This window comes from Schistosoma haematobium, chromosome ZW (assembly GCF_000699445.3).
Source record: "Schistosoma haematobium chromosome ZW, whole genome shotgun sequence".
Classification (NCBI taxonomy): Eukaryota; Metazoa; Platyhelminthes; class Trematoda; order Strigeidida; family Schistosomatidae; genus Schistosoma; species Schistosoma haematobium.
In genome coordinates, this window is record NC_067195.1 from 39647510 (window position 1) to 39667541 (window position 20032).

Below are 20032 nucleotides of genomic sequence, written 5' to 3' on the forward strand. Positions count from 1 at the left end.
AACTAGAACCACTTGAATATAATTGAAACATAGCTGTAGAGTAGATTCAACCCTGTTTATGCTTGTCTGAAATTTCTATTTCCAAAGGCGTTATTGTTTGCAGAGTTAAATTCATGTTTTAACGGTTTTCAGCAAACCTATATACACATTTAAAACATTTACTGATTGTAAACGTGACTATTATCTAGTCAACTAGTTTTCTATAGAACAAACAAACTGTCAGTAAAGTTTTAATTAATTTTTGTATTAGTTGTCTGAATCTTTCCATTGATGTTTAGGTCTAAAATTGATCAATCTCTTATTGGTATATGTGCATCCTGTGAGGATTGCCTCGATATTTCAAAATCTCTGTATTTAGGACTTCATTTAATTGGTGTCTGGTAGTATATGTACATCTAAATATATTATTAATTCTAGCTATGGACTTAACTTTATCTCTGAATATCTAGTAAGATACCTCACAAAAAAAGTTGATTTAATTAAAAAGGAACACGTTCTACATGTATGGTGGTAGCTAGAGATGGTTCACAGGAAATCATGTACCTTGGTTTCATGCCATTTAACGCTCGTAGGCATGGTGTGCCTGTAATCTTGAGAGGAATTATACTACCTGATGGACTCGATTTCATTTTACCCGGCTACCACTGAGTTATTTCGGCCGCTACTGATTTTCTCTAAAACTGAGATGTATTTACAATCGATTGATCAATGAGCAGGGGCTAGCGACTGAGTAAAAGCCTTAAACGTAGTGTTATGGGAAACCTCATACAGTTTTGGCGCACAACTGGTATCTGCGTAAACTAGTCTTTTATGCAATCAAGTCAGCTAAACTTATCAACAATAAGATTAAATACCAGTTATTTTATATTTTGACTTGGAAATTAAAAAGAAAATATACTGTTATATCACTGCTAAATCACTTAAAATATAAGGACGGTATTGAGTAATCTTTCATGTAAGTGGGAAACACTGGTACACCACAAATGTTTTTGGAGACGTACTTAAAAACTACGTAGCGGTTGGAATCTAGGTTACTTTTATAAGCATTTCCCATTTATTTAACAAGGTAAAATTGCCAAAAAACATTTCTAGTGCCAGAATCACAAAATAATGTTTTAAAAGTCTCGATTCTTTCACTGTTGATTGCCGATATTACAGGAGGGATGTACAACAAAACCATATGTGATCCTTTCAATTAATTTCAATCCAATAACATGGTTAAAATTTCACAGTATTGCTTTTATAGTTGTTATTCTTAAATTTATCCTTGACATATATATGTTAAAGTCTTCCTATGATAACCACTTTGTCAGGCTTCCTCTACCTAATCTTGGTTCTCTAATCCCATGTAATTTAATGGAATAACTTCTGTGCATTTAGGTGAATCTAGGTTGGAAATGACTTAGGTAGGCACACAACCAATAAATTGTACTTCAGTGAATCGTGCAACACGATTATCATGTATATAAATTTACAAGTCTTTAGCTAACTTACGTAGATACCAGTTAAATCACACAGTTCACACAGATCAACCGATATGGAAAATACTTCATCAGTTATGATCTTTAGATCGGTTCATTTATTGTTGTTAATGAGTTTAGGTCTCTTTAATTTATTCATGATATTATTATTGCTATCATCTATAAATATGTACAAGCCATGGACAGCACATATATTTGAACTTCAGGACTGATATAAAAATCACTTTCATGGATATAAACATAAGTAAATAAGAATTTTCGTAATCCTCACGCAGAATTTATTATGATCAATTAATAGACAAGTAAACAAAGAGAAATAAACTCTGAAAATTATTTACTCAGTCACGTTGTTTTCTTTCTATTTTTTTTTCTGTTCCTGTAATAGGCACTATTTGCATTCATACTATTTTGTTATTTAATCAAAGAACTACGCAGTATGTTCAGACAACGTTTGAAATATTTCACGAAATTTTGGAATTTTGTTGAGTTATTCATTATTTGCGGCTCTATAGCTGCTATCGCTGCATATATTTACATGATACTGAGTACAAAGTTATCTATTGAAGAGTTTTCACGTACACATGGTAATATTTATATGAATTTTCAACTATTGGCATATTGGAATGAAAATCTTACGTATTTAACCGCTATAATTTGCTTCTTTGCCATGTTAAAACTTGTATACTTATTTCGTTTTAATCAAAGAGTTGGTTTATTAGGGTCTGTGTTGAAATATGCAGCAACAGATTTAAAATATTTCTGCTTTATATTCTTGGTTGTCTTTTCTGCATTTGTATTAGTCTTCTACTTACTTTACAATGATACACTAAGTGGTTTTAAGACAATTTTAAATGCTATAGAAACAAGTATGCAGATTATTCTGGGGAAATTCGATTTCACAAGTATGTATGAACGACAAATGGTGTTGGGTCCATTACTGTTTGCTGCTTTCTCTTTATGCGTTGTATTTGTAATGGTCAGTATGTTTATAGCTATACTCGATGAGAGTTTCCAACGTGTTCTTAAAGATTTAAGTTTGCAGTCAGATGATCATGAAATGACTCAGTTTATTGCAATCCAATTTATCCAATCTATTGGTCTAGATAGAACAACATGGGGTAAGAATTTTATCAAAAACGTCAATACACAACAACAAGAACCAATTTATGATCCAGAAAGTGAATCTTCAAAACATGTTGCTCAGCTGAAATCACTAATGAATGAATTCTTAGAGCATGTTCAACAAAACTTGATTACAGAAGAAAGAAAACCTGTGGATTCGAAGTGATCAGTTCCATCATTGCTGTCATGTCTGTTTGTAGTAAGAAAATAAATAAACCATGGTTATCATAGAAAAACTCTTCAAAATAACACTTTTCGAAAATTCTGCTTCTTCGATTATTTATTCAATAATAACATCAGTCTATATTAGCTATACTTTGCACTTCGATGTTATCCATTCTTTTTTTCACACCTTCGTGTAATACTAACCTCTTTTTACCATCGTAAACACTATGTTTGAAGCAATAATAAGTATTGAAAAATGTCTTTTTTTTAATTAATTAAAGAAAGAATGATTCTAGCTATATGTAAAACCAACAGGTTTAGTATAATTAAGAGCATAAAAATTCAATAAATTCCTTATTCTAATTTCCACTTTTATTTCTACTGTACTACTTATTTATAGATGTCTTTGGTCTTCAAGATGAAAGATAATGTGCCAGTTCAATACAGTATCATAGATTTTATGGGTTACGAAGTCATAAGTGATTGAAGAGTGTGCTAAACTGACATAGTATTTTTGCAAACTCATTAGTATATATAGTCTATCTAATATATACATAAATTGAGCTCAGAAATGCTTTATTTTACAAACTTTATGGTACAAAACTCTTTTATCTTCCATTATACTACCAATTCGTGTTAATGAACTCCCCCAAACATCGTTTATACTATTTAAAGGATTCTTCTAAATACTCAGGAGTCAGGATCTTTAGCTGCCTCATCGTTCCACAATTTTTGTATATAGTTTTCTCGACTACAGTGTTCTGTTAGAATATTGTGTACAGATGACTATCTCAGTTCCAGATCATCAGCAATCATCTAGTTAGGGAAGTGGCCATTAAATAGCAAGGAATTGTACATGTCTCATTTTTTTCATTATCACAGGAGTTCGAAGCCCTTCCTGTTCTACCTCCTTGTAGTCTTCACAAGTCACACCAAAACACCTGAGCAATTTAGAAAAGCAGTTTTCGTTAACGCATTATCCTCGTGATCAACCGCATATATTTTGGCAATTTCATGTAACTTTAGTCGTATTCATAAATACCAACCTTAGTAGCTCAGTTCTCTTATTTAATGATCTAATAATGTAGAGTAAATCAAAGGAATCCCACAATTGTCCCCATTGAATATACTACATTCTACATCCTTTTCACATAAACAGACTTCCATTCGTTTGGTTTTATTCTGCGTATAAATAAGCACGACTTTTCAAGATAAAAGAGAGTACTTATAGAATAAAATGAATGTCATTTTCATGTTACTATTGTTATCTTTCATGAGAAATCTCATCAGCAAATCATCATGAGGTTTACTTACAAGAGGTTAGCAAATTTTAAGTACTGAGTAATCTTAGACTATGTTATATGAATAGATAATCATGAATTGCATGTATACACCGAGTTTACGAGTAGTACAAGACTTCAACAAGCATCTGACCGCAATCAATATTTTACAAACTAGTTAATTACAACTCATTGGTAGTTAAGTGTGCTTACTGGTGAATATTTTAGTACGTACACTTAACCGTTATTACATTACAGTACTATCGGAATGACCCAAAAAAATCGAACGAAATTAGTGATAATTTCCGTTCTCGGAACCTGAAACTAACTGCCTTTTAAAAGAAATATTTAAGCGAACTTAGCTAGTGATAGTTTCCATAGTCCCTCAATTCGGTGAGATAATTGAAAAAGGGTTAGGTTCATTAGCAACTAGTCTACAAGTGGCGAAATAATGTAGTGAACTAAACGTAAACAAAATGTTTAGTCAAGCGTCTTGTCAAATGTGATCAAATTTTTATTTTAGCGAATCCTACTGTTTTTCAACTACATAGTAATATCCTGGATATTTAGAGGTTTATCAATAAGCTAAAAAGTATTTGTAAATTAAAAACAGATCCGAAATTGCTACTTTAAGCATTTAACTGAATTTCGGTGACAGTAGTATACATACATGATCATCCTGCTACTGGAAATCACTTACGTACATCCATGTAAACAACGTTCTGATCAGTAACGAAAAGACTTCACAGTTCAATAACTTTTATACTCTAAACTGAAAGGTAGAAGAGAATCCACAACATTTTGTACAACTGTTCATACAAGTAACTTATAGTTTTTCGAAAATGATAAATGTCCCTGTAAGTAGGAGGACGTTAACTGATAAATAATATGGGTAGCGATAAAAGTAATCAGATATTCAACAAAGTGAGGGTTGTTCACCAATGACAATTATGAGAGTTCAGTGTCTATCCTAACTGAAGAAATACTTTGATCACTGATTATTAACTCCTGGCAATTTGATAGTAGGGAGAAGACGAAGTAAAAGAATGTATGCACCAATTTTTTACATTACATTAGACCTTGAAATGTTAAGTTACCTGTATCATCGTTGTGAACATGTCATGCTTGTCCATTGTCTTTAAGACATTTCGCTTAATTTTGTAAATAATTTCCATGCTCAGTTCGTATGGAGTTGTGTGGCTGGGTCCAACCAGGCAATTAACGAAGTATTGAATTGTTGGTGATTTTAAATCCTTCCTTTGTTAGTCATAAAGGATAATTCTAGAAAATCTGCTTGGAAACGTTTTTTGTACTGCTGATATAACGAGCTTCATGAGCGCAAACCTGATGACCACCTTTATTTTATTTACAAATCAATTTGCGTGTAGATTGCCCATTGCAGTCCGACTGGAAGGGTCATATATTGGAAGATCAATATAGTCGGTTTTTGTCAGGAGCTATTGTGTTTTTAAATTAAACATTCATGAACAACCTTCTTTGGTTCTGTAGAATACCGTTCATTACCTAAGTTACCAGTTTTGGATTTTCCTAGATTAATTCTGTATAATAACCATTTTAAAGTGGTACGTTTCAAAGATTCAACAGTGCTTCATGAACTGTATCGTCTGTATGAACTGGCTATGTTATTAGTTATTAATCCGTTATTATTTTCTTTCTTCGCCTTTAGGTTGATGTTCGACTAGCATACTCTTCGCTGAGAAATTCAGCTCCTTAGTTGACTCCTTTTAAGTAATACTGCGTACAAAACTTCTTGTCAAACAAAAAAATGCATACTTGTCGTGCATTGTAGAATTTCAATTTCTATTATTTGACTTTTTAATTCATCACAAACAAAACCGACTGTTTCTATCAACCGCGTATTCGTGAATAGTAGTTATAAATTGATTTGTATCGTGGATTTCTTATTTAATTCTGAATTCCTTATTCGGTCAACTAGTTCGGAATTCCTTTGAATGATATTATTTTATGAACATTAATTGACTCATGATCTCAACTATTAAAATTACTATAATATCCACAAAGTTGTCTGCGCAAAATACTTCGGATCCGTTGGACGGACACTATTAGCAACAACCAACTGTGGTAGAGAACAAACCAGATCCCAGCGGAGGAAGAAATTAGGAAGAAGCACTGGAAGTGGATAGGACACACATTGAGGAAAGCACCCAACTGTGTCACAAGACAAGTCCTCACATGGAATCCTCAAGGCCAAAGGAGGAGAGGAAGACCAAAGAACACATTACGCCGGGAAATGGAGATAGACATGAGAAAAATGAACAAGAATTGGATGAAATTAGAAAGGAAGGCCCAGGACAGAGTGGGTTGGAGAATGCTGGTCGGTGGCCTGTGCTCCATTAGGAGTAACAGGCGTAAGTAAGTAAATATGTAATATCCACAAAACCCCTTCTGACACCAATCAACATGTGCTCACTATTGACTGGCTTCAAGAGGTATTTCCTGGAGTTCTGGTGAGAAGCAGTGACCTGTAGAGTTCAACTAGGTCTGTTGTGAGATAGTAGCTCAGTGAAGACAATGGTGAATGTGTCGCTCAATTTCGTGGATTGGTTGAAGTTAGACATTAACACCGTTGGATTCCGGCTCAGCGGTCTAGAGGTTAAGCGTTCGTGCGCGAGACTAATAGGTCATGGGTTTGAGTCCCACGAGGCGGATTCGTGGATGAGCACTTCTGAGGACTCCCACGGTAGGACAAAACGGCCGTCCAGTGCTTCCAGGTTTTCCATGGTGGTCTAGCTTCAATTGACTCATGATCTCAACTACTGACATTACTGTATTATCTACAAAACCCCTTCTGATACTAAATTTTCAGTTAAAATTATAGAAAAAACAGCAGTTGGATAGATTTGAATGAAGTAGAAAATCAATTCTTCTTCCGACTGTTAATTTTTGCGGTATCAGTCCTTAGTGTGTATTTCGTGAATGTAATCAAATACCCTGACACTAACATTGTTAAAATACCGGTGGCATATAGATTACTTTGAAATAATTTTGACTAGTAGCGTTTTATCGGTAAATAATTATCGCGTAGATTACTCAACAAGAATGCCTGACATTCAGCCGACTTGACTCTTTTTGAAGTTTAACCAATAGATTCATTAAAAATATAACAGATCGATCAATTCACAGCCTATATTTTGTTATGGCTGATTCGAATAAATGCAGGAGGACAGAGACTGTAGTTCAAGACTGATTATACACCGGAAATGAACTAGAAATTATGCCCGATTTTTATGTGCTTATCTATACTGATCAGCAGTCATATTTGAATAAATCAAACTGAGTAACACGATACTAATTAATTGTGTATGAACACAAATTATAGAAGCACATGTAGTATGGCATTATATCTATATGGATAAATCACTATATAGTCTGATCCGAAACCTCGTCACCCAGTCTCACATTCTTGGACATTACTACTAACCCAACGAGCAATCAGTAGTCAGAAACCTAAATCCAGGGCTTCCCATCACCGATCGATTGAGTCGTTTCTCTTACCTGTAAATTAAAGTGTCGCATATCGTTCTTGAATACCGACATTACTCAGTGATCATTATTTATAGCTGCAACACAATCGAAACTGATACTGTAGGTTGATTTTTATTTAAAACACCACAAACTTTCGAATATACCACTGAATCACACAAACACAAAGCTAATAAACTGAACTAGTCGGGAACAATAATTAAATTATCTATGTTACAGATGACATAATGGTTAATAAATTGCTATTGACTAATTAAAATCATGTATGTAACTCCTGTAGCTCTTCTAGAGTTACTGCCGGTCACAAGCCCGGGTAAAGGAAGAAGATTGGGCATGGGGTCGGCAACCCCATCCCGTAGAAAAAAAATCTTGCCAAAACACGCCAACAAGATTAAACAAATAAAACAATTTAAACTCTACCCTGAGAGTTGAAGGAAGAATGATGACGCCTCAAGATGAAAGCCGAGATTCTTCAGCATTCAAGTGGCCGAAGCCACTTCCAACAATAGAGCAACAATTTTTATGGGTACATGGAACGTCCGGACAATATGGGAGACCGGGAATACCAGTCAAACAGCAACGGAAATGAGGGGATATAACTTGACAGTACTCGGAATCAACGAAACCCATTGGACTCAAACTGAACAGCAAAGGCTAGATACGGGAGAGCTGCTGCTGTATTGTGGTCACAAAAAATAAAATACTCCACACACTAAGGAAGTTGCTCTGATGCTATCCAAAGAAGCAAGTAATACACTTACAGGATGGGAATCTCACCGATCGAGGATCATCAAAGCATCTTTCGAAACAAAGAAGGAGGGGATTACAATGAATGTTATCCAATGTTATGCACCCACCAATAGTAGCAACGACGACAATAAAGATCAGTTCTATGAAAGGCTGCAATCAGTCATAGCGAAGTGCCCAAGAAACGATCTCACCATCCTGATAGGAGGCCTCAACGTGAAAGCTGAATAGAAAACATCGGATATGAAGATATCATGGGACAACATGGACTGACTGGGAGAAAGGAATGAAAATGGGGAGAGATTTGCAAATCTATGTGCATTCAACAAATTGATTATAAGCAGCACAATATCCCCACACAAACGCATACACAAAGCTACATGTGTCTCATCAGACTAAACCACGGAGAACCACATAGATCATATTTGCATCAATAAAAAAATTCAGAATTACAATGAAAGACATGAGAAACAGGAGAATATCTGACATAGCTTCAGATCACCACCTAGTTGTGGCCAACTTAAAACTGAAGCTAAAGAAAAACTGAACAACTGGACAAACAGCATTACAAAGGTTCAACTCAGCCATCCTACGAGATACCGACAAACCCAACGAATCCAAGATAACTCTCAACAACAGGTTACAAACCTTACATGATCCACTGAAAGAAGAAGAAACTATCATGGAGGACAACTGCAAAGGGATAAAAGAAGCACTTACATCAACGTGTCAGGAGGTGCTGGGCCGCAAGAAGCATTATCATAACGAAGTGATCTCTATCGAAACCGTGCACAAAATTCAAGAGAGGAACAACAAGAAGACAGAAATTAACAACAGCCGAACAAAAACAGAGAATCTCAAGGCACAAGTTGAATACACTGAAGCGAACAAGAAAGTGAAGAGGAGCGTTAGAGCCGACAAGCAGGAATACGTGGAAAAGCTAGCAAAGACAGTGGAAAAAGCTGAAACAGAAGGAAATGCGAAACACCTATATGACAACGAAGAAACTTGCACGGAAATATTGTAAAGCAGAGTGACCAGTCAAGAGTGAAAAAGACACATCAATCGCTGAGATTCAAGAACGGCGTAACAAGTGGATAGACAACTTTGAAGAACTCTTGAATAGGTCAACCCCATTGAACCCAGCGAAAATCGAGGCACCACACACAAAAACAATTTTCTATATATGTCACTCCATCAACAACCGAAGAAATCAGTATGGCCATAGGACAAATGAAGAGTGGCAAAGCAGTTGGACCTGACAATATACCAGCTGAAGATCTGAAGTCAGACATAGAAGTAATTGCAAGCATACTCCACGTTCTATTCAGGAAGGTTTGAGAGGAAGAACAAGTGACACCAACAGACTGGAGAGAAGGACAACTCATCAAGATACCAGAGAAAGGAGATCTGAACAAATGTGAAGACCACATAGGAGTCACACTACTGTTAGTACCAGGAAAAGTATTCAACAGTGTTTCTGAACCGTAAGCATCGATCGTGCACAGACCAAATCGCGACACTATGGATCATTGTTGGGCAATCAACTGAATGGAACGCGTCACTATATATCAACATCTCTGACTATGAAAAAACGTTTGACAATGAGGATAGGAGAAGCTTAAGAACGTTCTTCGACACTATGGTATACATGAGAAGATTGCCAACATCATACGGGATTCGTACGGTCGACTACATTGCAAAGTTGTGCATGGAGGACAGCTGACAGATGCATTGCAAGTGAGAACCGGATTCAGACAAGATTGCTTACTCTCCACCTTCCTCTTTCCTTTGGTGATTGACTGAATTATGAAGACCTCCACATCTGAGGGAAAACACGGAGTGCAATGGACATCTTACATGCGGCTAGACGATTTGGACTTTGTAGATGACCTGGCCCTTCTATCCCATACACACTAACAAATACAGATGAAGACAACTAGTGTAGCAGCAGCCTCTGCATCATTAGGCCTCAACATACACAAAGAAAAAGCAAGACCCTCAAATACAATACAGAGAGCACCCACCCAAACACACTTGATGGAGGAACTACGGAAGATGTGATACCTTTCACATACCTGGGAAGTATCATCGATTAACATGGAGGATCAGAAGTAGATGTATGGGCGAAGTTTGGAAAAGCAATGGCCGCATTTCTACAATTGAAGAACATATGGAACTAAAAACAACTGCCAATCAATGTCAAGGTGAGAATCTTCAGTACGGACGACAAGACAGTCCTACTATACGGAGCTAAAACGTGGAGAACTACTACAACTATCAACAAAAAAGTACAAGTGTTTATAAACAGCTGACGCAAGATACTCAATATCAGTTGGCCGGATACCATCAGTAACAGCCTAATGTTGGAGAGGAAAACCGGGTTCTAAATGAAGAGGAAATTAGCAAAAGACTTTAGAAGTGGATAGGACATACATTACAGAACCACCAAACTGCGTCGCGAAACAAGCCCTAATTTGGAATCCTCAAGGGGAAAGGAAAAGAGGAAGGCCGAAGAACACGCGGCTCCAAGGATCGGAAGCAGACACGAAAAGGATGAACAGCAACTGGAAAGGAATATCAAGGACAGGTTTGGATGGAGAATGTTGGTGCGCGGCCTATTCTCTCCGACGAAAGATAAAAGACGTAAGGAAGTAAATATGTAATGATAATAAAGTCAATAGGAAATTCACGATTCTGTGGAGATTATTGACGCTTTTAATAGGTTATTAAATTGACTGATCGCATTTTATTTTATTGCAACAGTTCCAATCTCGCTATGTTGAAAGGTATTTCAGTTTGTAGAAGGGGGAATATATATGAACTTTGCATTAAAAGATTCGTATATCACTTGATGAATGTTTTATTATTATCATTATTATTAATATTATTATTATTATTATTTTCATGACCTCATAGGTTCTACGAAAACAAGATTTTTATTAGATTCACTTTATTTCTCATGAAATAAAACCGATTTTCGAGTGTAAAACATAGTCTATTTATTCTATACCTGGTTTTGATTTACGAAATAGAATGATTGAAGTTGTTTTATGATATCTAGAAAACATGACCTTTTTTAATACTTGAAATTTAAGAATAAATTCACCTACAATATCATTAATTTCATGTATTACCTTTTGACATTAATATCAGTGATATTTTAACTAGGTAAATCTGTTCTCTTCTTATGTAAAACAATATGTAATCAGAACTCTGTTTTATTGCCGGTTTTCTCTTATGTTGGTCTAAGTGAAGCTAGTATCATTAAGTTTAGTTTTAGTATAAATATATATATATATATATATATATATATATATATATATATATATATATATATATCTGGGTGTGGTGTGTGTGCGAGAGAGAGAGAATAATGGCATTGTTCATCAATCAAGCATTTCATCGATGAGATCGAATAATTAATCATCTCCAAATTTATGAAACAACAATTCAAAGGAAATGTATCTCTAATGATGCACTTGCTATGAAATTCATACTAAATACAAAAATTAAACTTCCGAAAATACAAAGAAATATTTCCACTCAAATGTCTTTCATGATGCACAAGTTACTGTACTAAGTATGTCGATATATAAATGGACTATATAGTCTCAATTCAAGAAGAACCGGATTGCCTGTAATATTGAATAACCTAGTGGATTTTACCTGATAATCGATTAGAACTAAATGTCAGAAATTTAAAGACCCTATTTTCTAGCTTTCAAAGAATCGTTAATAATGAGATGGCTCAGGCGAATGTACTCCAAATCAAATGAACATCTCTTAACTTTCAGTGAAATTTAGGAAGGAAGACAATTTTTGGTAAAAATGACTTATGTATTAGTTAGTGATTCTGATGATAAAATGGCTGGAACAACAACGAACAAACTAAGAGTAACCTATCACATATACGTAATAAGTGACAATGAAATAGGTATTTAATAAATTAGTGAAAAACTACTTTCATAAAAGTTTAAAATTAATGGTGAAGACATGATGATCCCCACTTATAAATAATTTATATAATAGAGAAAATTAACGATGACACAACGAGATGAAAAAACAAGTATTCCAAAAAGCTAACGATTACATGAGGCAAAAGCCTGTATCTAAGCTTCCTCTATTCCTTCCATATCAGAATCGTTCTCGTCATCGACTGTTGCATCTTGATATTGTTGATATTCACTTACCAAATCATTCATATTTGATTCAGCCTCAGTAAATTCCATCTCATCCATCCCTTCACTGGTATACCAATGTAAAAACGCTTTACGACGGAACATGGCACTGAACTGTTCACAAATTCGTTTGAATAACACTTGCATTGCCGTACTATTACCAATAAAAGTCACCGACATCTTCAAACCACGAGGAGGAATGTCACATACTGCCGTCTTCACATTATTCGGAATCCACTCGACAAAATAACTCGAATTCTTATTCTGCACATTCAACATCTGCTCATCCACCTCCTTCATAGACATACGACCACGGAAGATCGCCGCCACTGTCAAGTAACGACCATGACGAGGATCACAGGCAGCCATCATATTCTTTGCATCGAACATTTGTTGTGTCAGTTCAGGCACAGTTAATGAGCGATACTGTTGACTGCCACGACTTGTCAGTGGAGCGAATCCTGGCATGAAGAAATGCAGTCGAGGGAACGGGACCATATTCACTGCCAGTTTCCGCAGGTCAGCATTCAGTTGTCCAGGGAATCTGAGACAGGTGGTCACGCCAGACATGGTTGCACTGACCAAGTGATTGAGATCTCCATAAGTGGGGTTGGTTAACTTCAGTGTTCTGAAACAGATGTCATAGAGTGCTTCGTTGTCGATGCAGAACGTTTCATCAGTGTTCTCAACAAGTTGATGTACAGACAGTGTAGCATTGTATGGCTCGACAACAGTGTCGGACACCTGGATAAAATACAGATGCAAATTTCGGGTTTCATATTCTGTATCGTTTATTGATAGAAAGAAAACGAGAACCGTTTCAATATTTTAGTTCCAAAAGTATTCACACGAATCAACGTTGTAACTCAAAGTTATTAAAAGGTAAAAATTACTTAGTGAGAAGTCAGATCTCGATGACAACACTTTTCAGTTTGTAAGGATGTTTAAAATTTGTTTTAAAAATCAACAGTTAGTGACTGAGATTTATTCCAATAACCACGATATTTTACACCATTACTCTAATTATCATATCTTCTTTTTCTTCCCATTTCTGTTGTGATGAGCAGTGGATTTAAATAGCGATGTACACTATGTCTGACGTTATACAGGAATAGGAAAACAGTATTAATCATACCTTACGGGTTCAGTAAGGTTCAGAATAACATTCCACATACTCTCATATACTCAGAATCATAAAGTGAAATCAATCAAAATATGATAATTATCAAACCTTAATTCTGAGATCAAGGATGTTTATTAAAAAGTAATCATAAAATAACAGGAAATCGGAATTTATTAATATTCATTGTAAAGAACTCTTTAATTTCATATATATTTATTAATGTAGATTAGTTAATTTTAATGGAGTTAAATGCTGCTTTTTGTACTCTAAGACTTAACAGCTTTGTCTTTCTATACTTACATTCAGTCTTGAAAATTTAATAGTTAAATTACATATACAATGATCTACGTACATATGAACAATAAGTCTCTCAGAAGAATTATTTTGTGTGTGCTGTCACACGAATATCTGCTCATGAATAGAAAAATTATCACAACAATGATCTAGTTTTCATTCCTTAACAATTCCACACTATCTTTCAAAAAACTAAGTTCATTATTTATGCTTCTCTACATCATCTTTTGAATTAATATGAGATTTATTGGTCAACCAAAGTCTCAATAGTAATCGAGGTAGTAACAATGGTTGTATATTAATTAGATAGTAATAGTGCTAACAGTCTAAATATGTTCTCTTATTAAGGATTAGGGATGAACACAAAGAAAACTAGATTTAAGGATGCCATTATACGTAAAATAAATCAAGGCGTAGCTTTTGCGCGTTCATTCGCTTTAATTCATAATCATATTTAATCATGTGATGTTGTAAAATTTAAAAAACTTTTGATGTTCAGTAAAAAATGTCCTTACCTGGTATTAGAAAACATAACCAGATTACAACCAGTTTTGTACTCTCAAACTTCAAAATATCAGTCCGGTCCTTACATAAGCTTATCTGGAACACCAGATTGCCAGAATGCTGTGATGAGTATAGAAGGGCCTTCTTAATTTGCGAGAATGCCTAGAAAACTTCCTCTAGTCGATAATTCAAGTAAGTTTCGTATCCATAGTTCAGAAATCAACTTAATTAAAGCTAGTGAAGTATTGAGGTAAACCCCATTCTGTCTTCTGTGGTCTTAAAAACACGTTAATATTCCCGATTTTGATACATGGGGTGTGATTTGAAGATTTGTGAAAGAACCTTTGACTTGATAATTAAATTCTGTAACTATTATTGTATTAGTAGTTAAACAGATATTCCAGGAGTCAGTGCTCAGTACTCATTAATACACTGAAATTTTATCATCTACGTATGCCGTAGTCTGATCATTAGGCTTATTTAAAAAAAACAATCAAATGGATATGAGCTATTTTCTATCCTTCGTGGATGTATCAGAACTAATAAGTATTAGAAGTATATTTTGGGGAATGTAGATATATTTCTTTATACTTTCCTTGCATTTAGATTTCTCAAGAGATAAAATGTTGCCGACGTAAATACTGAACAGAGTAACTTAGGAATTAAATTTGTATAAAACGTTTTGCCTCACCTTAGGAGATGGAACAACTGAAAATGTGTTCATTATTCGATCAGGATACTCTTCACGAATTTTCGAAATCAACAATGTTCCCAAACCTGAACCAGTTCCACCACCAAGTGAATGAGTCAATTGAAAACCTTGAAGAGAATCCGTGTTCTCTGCCTCCTTACGCATCACATCTAACACTGAGTCCACAAGTTCGGCACCTTCAGTATAATGACCTTTAGCCCAGTTGTTTCCTGCACCACTTTGTCCAAATACAAAGTTGTCTGGACGAAATAATTTTCCGAATGGACCTGTACGAACACTATCCATTGTCCCTGGTTCCAGGTCTACTAATATTGCACGCGGAACATATTTTTGAGAAGATGATTCATTGTAGTACACTGTAATTCGTTCCAGCTGTAAATTAGATTCACCTGTATAATTTCCCGTAGGATCGATTCCATGTTCATCAGAAATCACTTCCCAAAACTAGAAAAGTATGCAATTAGGATACTCGACTATTAAAATTGATAATATAAATATTCGAGGTTTTCAGTACACTTTATCGTTAATTTACTGAGAACTGTTTCAAATCAATAAATTCAGTGAAGTAGTTGGATTAAAAGATGAATACTTATAAAATTAACTCAATAATAATAGGGAAGAAAAGGGGTTCATGTTTCAGGATGAGAGAAAGCTAGTTTCTCTAAACTTGTAGCTGAATTCTGATGATGAATTTCTAAAAGCTAGAGATAGAGGTACACTTTTCCTGTCAACTGTTTGTACTCACTTAAAAATCACACCATATTTACTAAAAACGTGTTGTGCATGTTCTCATCATTGGTTGAAACTATCAGCAAATGGCACGATAGTCCATCGGGAATTCAGGTTGTTATTTTGGATTTTAACTCTATCTGATTAGAAGTATTTTGAGAAATCACTTTGCCGCTGTAAGTGGAGAGATTGCATGTAAAATTATGCATGAACCATCCAAAACTTCATAAAAAGTTTACTTGTTTGGGCTAGGGAAACAACTTATTAGTTTGTCATTTCTTATATTCAGAAAGCCAAATCGCAAATTATGTGTCCTTCAGACACTCAAACACCTTATTTATGTATTAAACTGAACAAAATGATTATTTCTATGATATTCATGTTGAGTGAAGCACTCTTCTGTTCCAACCTCATCAACCACTTTCTTTTAACGAGTTTAATTTATTACAAAATTAATGATGCCCCTATTCTTGTTAGTAATAGTTGAATTGAGTTTAAGTGTTCTCTATTTCTAATTCAAGAGCAGCTTTACACTGATTTCATTTATTTTCGATCATGAGATGGAGGAAGATGGTTTTTGATTTCATTAGTTGAACGGTTACTTCCAATTGAAATCCTTGAATAAATGGGTTGAACCGAGGGACACCAAACTCTTACTCAAGTACTTTGAATTGTCTTGAAATCGGATGTGCTTCAGACTCAAGACCTTGAGACTTAATGAGGACCCCACAACTGGGTTGGAGTCTGTTGACCAACTTGTTACAGCTTAAAGCTCTTATAAAAACTGTATTCAAAATAGGCAGTTACCACTACCAATGTATACCGTCTCATAGGCTTATTGACTGCCTTATCTCAGGTAAAATATTACTTGATTTGAAAAATCTAAAAAATGAAGTTTGATGATCATGAAATACAATTATTTGTAGTACAAATCCATGCTTTATTGTGAACATACTATTAAGGTATAAAGAAGCGATTCAGTCACTTTGCATTTCATTCACATTAACTTCAACATCTGGGTAGGATTACAAGTCATGATACAACAAATGGAATGTGGTATAGTACTTAACGTCATTCGTGATTACGGGTTTACATTATTTTTTTCTATGCTTCTGGTCAAGTGAAATAAATGATTCACTAATTGTATCAAAAGCAGTTAACCTGGTGAAAACTAATATCTCAAAGCTATATCACTCTTCATCTAAATCAAAAGAAATACAAACAATTACGTGCAACGTGAATTATCAGAAATTATATAAAGTCATATTTTAACACTTAAACTATGCAATTGTTTCATTTGTCAAACGCTTTTCAAATGTATTTTTAATGTTGAAAAGTTAAAGTCATTTGGCTCTATTTACACTGGCTTAGTGCAACGTATAGTACTTACAAATACTACTCACTAATATGAGTAGTTGAAAACCACCCCTAGCATTTCCCAACAATTATTATTTGGATCAAGGTCATTTTAAACATTTAACGATCAGTTCACTGTAAAAATTAGGTGAATGACATCAGTGATAACAGTTTCTTGATTCCATAAGTAAAACAGTGAAACGTTTGTAATTGAGTTGTGTTGAGAATTCATAAACATGGATCAAAACAGTTATGAATTAGGTTATTATTATTTACTGTTTGTTTTTTAGAATAATAACCATGTTTTGTTACACAAACCCAAACGTACTGTAGCCTACAGGTTTCACTGATTCCTGGCAAATTTTAAACCCTACTTTGTTCCTTTTAATTAGCGAGTTCAATCTCACCTCCCTCCGGAAGAATTGAATTTCGTTCGATACATGTGTTGCAAACATATCAAAATCTCTGTGTATATGAACGCTTTATTTAACCATAGTTATATGTCACGAGAAAATTCGTTTACCTAATACAAAAATGATAGTAAATGTACTCGGAGAATGTAGAATATGTGCTAGTTGATTGTGTCATACAAAAGAATCCACTCAACAATGAGAATTTTCTCATTTGAACAATCCTTTTATTGTTTTTAACTACGTATATCTGTTTACAAATAATACAGCAAGGTAGAAGTCACAACTTTCCGCTCCATTACTAAAAAGATATTTAGATACTGTACAAAAATTGTCATTTTTTGGAAATAATGAAGCGTTATTTGATAATTTATGATAGGAAAAAAAATTAAGAATATGATTAACACTGTTCAATATTTTTGCTGAGACGAGAAAATAGTGAAGTAGCGTTTTCCAGATCTTTTTGAAGTTATCACTAAAATTCATATGGAACAATCGACGTTTCAATAAGCACATTGTTATCTTCTAAGCTATTATGTGATAGCGAAACAAGAACAAGACATTTTGAAATAGACACTGATTAATTCAAGAGACTTCTTAAAAGTTGCATTTAAGTGCTATCTCGAGTTACCATCGTAAAGACCTCAAAATGAAGCAGATCTAAAGTATCTCATTGTATGTGAATTGTAATAGAAACAAACTAAATAGCTTCAGCTCATGTTTACTAGGTATTAATTTGTTCGATAATAGATAAGCTAATAGTACCTAAAGTGATAAAGTCAAGAGTTATTTAGTTTACAGAACAGTAAAATTTATCCCAAATACATTCTGATGAACTCATGCATAAAAAGGAACTAGTGTTGTATCATTGAATTTTCGTGTGCTATCAAATTAGAGTTTTATAACATTCGAATATAAGCACTGCACAGATTTTGCTTTCCGTGAAATGAAGAAATGTTGTTAGGGACTCTGAAGGCACGTTTATCCTTCGTCAGTTCATCTGAAATGTCATTCTAAAAGACTGTAAATTCTACTTATTGTTTTTCAGGATCAACTTCTCTAACTTGACAGTTAAATTTGGCAAGTTAAGAAAAACAATATAAAGACTAAGAATACATCTCCTTGTTAATCCCTGTTAAAGTGGTCTTAATATACTAGTCAAACCGGATTGTCATGTTGAATCATTTCGATGAGCACTCAAGACTAAAGAATAACAACACTTAAAATAGACCAACAGATTTGGTTAAGCTATACAGAAAAAGTGACATGAAGAGTTTAACATGTAAAGGAGACAATTTGTTAAAAACAGAAACTTATATATGATATTCTACATGATAAGACAGTTATTTAAATTAAAACTATGTACTCACTTTTGACCCGATTTGATTACCACATTGTCCAACTTGTATATGTACTATTTCACGCATCTTTAATAGAACAATTTCAGTTTGTTGAGATAAAAATTTACATATGGGTTTTATCACTTAAATAGTTTGATTTCACTTCCTCTTCATCAATAATTGGTTACTAGATTTTTTTTAATATGTAAAAAATTAATTATTGGTTACTGAAAACAAAAGAAAACATCAACACTTTGAAAGGGTATCATCCAATTTACTTTAAAGATAATGTTTTCATTGTCACAGTTACACATGCTCACATGAGTAGATACTTTCATAAAGTAACGAACGACAATGCAAAATGCATTGGTATACTTTAAAAAGTTGGAAGGATGGTCATCCTTGTTTATTTATAAAACTTTCATTTCATTCTAATAAGAAACATCTGTTCAGATGTCTTGGTTGATTTCATGCACACCCACAAATTTGTACACGTACTATATGCCTATTTAATAAAAATATAACGAGATTCTTATTAGATTTCCGATAATTAGGCCAAACAAAATTTTCACTCCTAATTTTTCTCAGCACCCCAGATACCTTATGTTCAAGTATACTTACTGTAGTTTGTACAGGTTAAAGAAAAAGGGTGAAAAACATAATAGGACAAAGGTGACTATGGTTACCTGTTAGTATAACCTTGTCCTGTAAGAAGTAATTTTGGCGAAAGGAAAATAAGATTTGAGTAATTAATGTTGACCAAATTTTATAATAGTACATTCTGACTTACCTATCCTCTATTTTTTTTCTCTACTTATTGGAAAAGGTCTCCATGAATAAATTTTGGTTCTAAAAATAAACTTCTAACCGCAGAAAAAAGTACATAAGTTATTTAATTGATATTATATAAAAGTTAGAATAAGAAAATCTTATAGATGATACCTTCAGTTTTCTGCCCAAACCCTAATGAATATGATGAAAAATGAATCCCTGTTTCTAATATGAATACTAATGACAGATTGTCTAAAAGTGACTGTATGACAGCACCATTAATAAGTTAATA

At 34.2% G+C, this 20032-nt stretch overlaps 2 protein-coding genes across 3 annotated transcripts in view; one reads left to right on the forward strand and one right to left on the reverse strand.

The window, feature by feature from the left end:
• Positions 1–2769, forward strand: part of PKD1L2 (polycystic kidney disease 1-like 2) — a gene marked incomplete at both ends in the record, with an annotated part of 77696 nt that extends 74927 nt beyond the window's left edge. The window contains one exon of the mRNA XM_051218745.1: positions 1867–2769. Within this exon, the coding sequence (XP_051071393.1) occupies positions 1867–2769 (903 nt within the window). The remainder of the gene's footprint in view (positions 1–1866) is intronic.
• An 8899-nt stretch (positions 2770–11668) lies between these two features.
• TUBB4A_1 (Tubulin beta-4A chain) overlaps positions 11669–20032 on the reverse strand; it is a gene marked incomplete at its 3' end in the record, with an annotated part of 42453 nt that continues 34089 nt past the window's right edge. The window contains exons 1-4 of one of the 2 annotated variants that reach the window (XM_051211346.1): positions 19198–19523; positions 19000–19156; positions 15114–15578; positions 11669–13245 (exon numbers count right to left, since the gene is read on the reverse strand). In XM_051211346.1, coding sequence (XP_051071394.1) covers positions 12433–13245; positions 15114–15578; positions 19000–19056 — 1335 coding nt within the window. In that variant the 5' untranslated portion in view covers positions 19057–19156; positions 19198–19523. Of the gene's footprint in view, positions 13246–15113; positions 15579–18999; positions 19157–19197; positions 19524–20032 lie in introns of those variants that run through there. The other variant, XM_012938290.3, reaches the window with a different exon arrangement.